Source organism: Tursiops truncatus, chromosome X, assembly GCF_011762595.2.
Source record: "Tursiops truncatus isolate mTurTru1 chromosome X, mTurTru1.mat.Y, whole genome shotgun sequence".
Lineage (NCBI taxonomy): Eukaryota > Metazoa > Chordata > Mammalia > Artiodactyla > Delphinidae > Tursiops > Tursiops truncatus.
The window spans coordinates 879,242-883,163 of NC_047055.1; the positions used below are offsets into that span (position 1 = coordinate 879,242).

Below are 3,922 nucleotides of genomic sequence, written 5' to 3' on the forward strand. Positions count from 1 at the left end.
GATGGAGCACAGTCAATTTCTGTCTTGTGTTGTTTTGTTTCTTGAAGGCGGGTTGGTTTTTGCCTTGGAAACTGACTGTATTCAGGATTCAACAGTGTCAGTAAGTGAATTTTTCTTGTGTTCATAATAGCTCTAGGTTTGCAATAAAATCTAAACCACCATTTTCTGACTTTTCAGACAGAGCTGCCTTGGGACGAGCCAAGGGAAAAGCCATCTCCCCTCGGTGCAGGCCCTCGGGAGGGCTCATGGAACCCCCAAAGCTGCTGAGCACTGGATTTCTGCTGTGCTCTCTGACTTGCCTCTTGTTGGAAACTGTCGCTTTGTCTCTGTCACCTTTATCTGCCTTCGGAAAACAAGACCAGGATGGATTGGAACCACGCTCAAGGGGTGTGTTTGCTGTTACGATGAATGTTCCTATCTTCATAGGACGTAAGATTCCTGTCTCCGGTCAGGAAAGAGTGATTCTGTATTTTAAAAAAAATGTTCACAGGAAAGCAAAGTATTTCTGGTTTGGTTCAACAAGCATGAACCCACTAAGCCAAAGCCACAGGTGTCAACCTTCCATAAAATATGACAAATACTCCCTGAGGACAAGGGATAATTAAAGTTGTCTGGGGGGAGGGGTCAAGAGGACTTCAGAAAGGAAGCGAAATTTCAGCTAAAGCTGACGAGCCGCTGACCCATGGCTTAGCTGCTCCCGAAGCCCAGCGTGGTGCCGAGTTCCTTCCCATCGCTGGAAAGGGTACCGTTGTGAGTGGTGAGCCCTCCTGACTTCACACCACAGACACTTTTGTTTGCCCTGCCTCTTCCCCGATCAGCAGACCCTGAACCTCCTTCTGCCGGCCGCCCCGGCCTCCTCCTGTTGGTGCCACTGGGCAGGCAGCCATCTCCTTTCTCCTCACGGGACACCCAGGGCCCTCAGCTTCCCGAACACCCTCTAGGCAACAGCATGGTGTCTATTAAGTCGTGCTCCTTGCTCACAGTGTACCCCATTGATTCACAGACACCTCCAAACAACCTTTAAGCGATCTGGGGCGGACATTATTGTTCCTATTTCACATACAAGGAGGAAAAGATGATGTCCATCGGAGGATACCTTTGTTTTCCCAAAAGTGTATTCCTTTAATCTCTCAGCACAGCAAAGTTGTTAGGAATATGGGCCCTGGGCAACTATAAGAACCTGAGATCTGGGACAACTATTTGAACTTGAACCAGGTTTCAAATCCCAGCTTCATCACTTACTCGGGCTCTCTTCAGTGACTGTCTATGCTCTTCCTGCAGAAACTCCCAGGTCCTGGCTGAGCAACTTCAGTGATTACCTGTGGGATCTCATCAGGAGCTCCATCCCTACAGCTGCCATTTTTGCTTTTCTGATCATTTCAGCGATCATGGGGACCCTCTGTTGCCTCACGTAAGCTGCTGGGGGGAGGAGAGGGGGAACCGAAGGAGAGGCAGGAACAGCCAAGTTCCACACCAGCCTGCGCATCTGTAACTAAGGGAAAGTTCTGAGGAAGGTGATTGTGGGAACACCACTCTGAAAGCCCATGTGTGCCCCTTTGAAAAAGTCTCCTGCACGTTCTCTTTTTTTCTCTAACCCACTCCCTATGTTTCCAGCCACTGACACATGACGTTTAAAGACCAGTGTTTGCAATTGATCTTTTTTTTTTCTTACACTAACTTCATTAACTCCTAATTATCCTTCCCTTTAGTTTAGGAACTATACATGGAAAACATATGATTAACTTTTCAACTGCCTGAAAATTTGCTGAAATATTTATTATTAAATCATATGAAGCCAAAGAGATTCCTGAAATAGCTAACAAAATACTTAAGCTTAGCTAGCAAAGCCTGAATTTCATTAATTCAATCAGTATTTACTAAGACATGACCACTTGCCTGTCTCTGTCCTGATTACTAGAGACAGAGAAATAAGACAACTGAATAATTACAACCTGGTGGCTCAGGGCTGTTCAAACTGCGGACTCTAATAAAGTGGCTGAGGTCAAAGATCAGGTGAAGGGTGTGGCATCCCCACCTAAGGCTCCTGATAACCTCAAAACGACCACAGATCAAGAACCATGTCTAGGAAACAAACTTGGATATGGTTCCTGGCACCTGGAACTCACAGGAGCCAAACAGAACTAAATGAGCTATTCACTGTTTGAGCCGCACAGCAGTACTCAGACCTCGGATCGGCCATGAGAAGGACACTTGCTTCAGGCACAGCCACAGAGAATAGTGGACCAGGGAGCGTCCTGGAGGATGGGCCACAGGCAGGGAGCTCCCCCTTCTCGGAGGAAGAGCTGGGCCTGATCAATGTCTGGCCAGCAGGATTCCAGAATGACTACAGAGCAGGGAGTGCTGTAGGCCTCCCGGTCTTCCTCTTTTCAAAGGGAAGGGTTTACAGCCGTTGCCCTCTTCCTGCACCATCACTGTATGGGGCAGGGGTGGGGGTGGAAGCTGGAGACCAGGGGCACATGGTCTACTTCGGTTCAAAGCTCTCTTAACCAAGAAGAGCCACACCCAGACTTGAGAGAACCAGATACTCTGGAAGCAGACTGTGTGGCGGGAGTGTGGTGTGCAGGGTATTATCAGGGATCAACGCCTGCGGGGGGCAGGGGCAGGAAGCGAGAAGCTGAACCGCCTTGCAAGCCCTGCAAGGCCTCCAGTGACCCCCTTCAGAGTTGTCCTTCCCCCGCCGCAGGAAGTACAGGCTCTGTGTTCACCAACCCTGTTCCTTCTTCCCAAGCACAGAGGAAGACTGCATTTCACAACTAAAGAAGCCAGGACTCAAGTCAACATACATTTGATTCTCTATCTTTTAAATCACTGTTGCTCAAACTCTGGCCAACAGGCCGGCTGCATCAGAAACATCAGAGGTTTGCTGAAACACGCACACACGGAGGGGCTTCTGTGAAGACAGGCAGGCAACATGCCGAGAGAAATGTTTCCTTTCTTGAAGTAAATGGCTCAGCCTGGTGAGAAAAACCAGTAAACCCTTGCTTGCTGGGAACAAACAAGGACAGTAAGAACAAAACAAAAGAAGACATGGATGACAAAATATAAAAGGATCCAAAAAGCTGGATAAACAAAGACCTTAGTGAAAGTAAGATTAGAGAAAAAAATGATAGATGCAGGAGACATAATTAATTTTTTGGTAGAAAACAACCAAAATAATTCAACAGAAGAAAACACTTCAAGGCCTAATTTTTTTTAATATTGCAAAATCAAAGGAAGGTTTGAGTCTCTAGTCATACGGGGTGCATCAAGTCCCAGGAAAAATTGGCACTTGGGACTGGGCACATACTAGACGCCGAATAATACTTGATTTTTTATGAATGCATTTCACAGTCAGGATTGCAAACAGTTTCTCTGCGCCTCTTTATTCACCCCCTTTATTCACCACCACCATTAGCGGTGGCTGTACAGAAGGCTTAGGCTAGCTGCTTGCTACCTGAGGAAATCAGCATGGAAGGCTGGCCAACCTCTCGGGGCCCTGGCAAGTATGCAAAAACACACGTATTCAATCTACGAATTTTTAGTATGGTTTATACTAGTGAAAAAATAGAACCAACTTAAATGATTCTTGGCTGGTTAAAGAAAGCAGTGAACATTCATACAATGAGAGCTATACAGTCACCAAAACGTTGCTGTAGAAGGGTAATTACATGGAATCAGATTCATGAAATATTGTTGAGTGGAAAAAAGCAGATTATAACAGAGGATATGCAATTTCACCCAATTTGTTGTGAAAAACTATATGTACAGGGAAAAAAACTTTTAAGGACCTAACGAAAGATTTAGACATTGGTCATCTCCTTGTGATAGTGAATAGGTGACTTTAATTATCACTATTGTTGTTGTTATGTAGTTTCATGTTTATTTTTGTGTGTCTGCACTTTCCAATCTTTCCACAACAAAA

At 45.8% G+C, this 3,922-nt stretch overlaps 1 protein-coding gene across 1 annotated transcript; it reads left to right on the forward strand.

Moving 5' to 3' along the window:
* Positions 1–245: 245 nt before the first annotated feature.
* SMIM9 (small integral membrane protein 9) lies at positions 246–1,674 on the forward strand. Its single transcript, XM_019937456.2, has 2 exons — positions 246–387; positions 1,282–1,674. The coding sequence occupies exons 1-2, from the start codon at positions 246–248 to the stop codon at positions 1,413–1,415; spliced, it is 276 nt and encodes a 91-aa protein (XP_019793015.1). The 3' UTR covers positions 1,416–1,674.
* The last annotated feature ends 2,248 nt before the right edge of the window (positions 1,675–3,922 follow it).

What these genes read in the sequence shown, in the direction of transcription:
- SMIM9 (XM_019937456.2), top strand. Translation starts at nt 246, where the DNA reads ATGGAACCCCCAAAGCTGCTGAGCACTGGATTTCTGCTGTGCTCTCTG. An exon ending in ATTGGAACCACGCTCAAGGG is followed by an intron (nt 388 to 1,281) that starts GTGTGTTTGCTG and finishes CTCTTCCTGCAG; the next exon opens with AAACTCCCAGGTCCTGGCTG.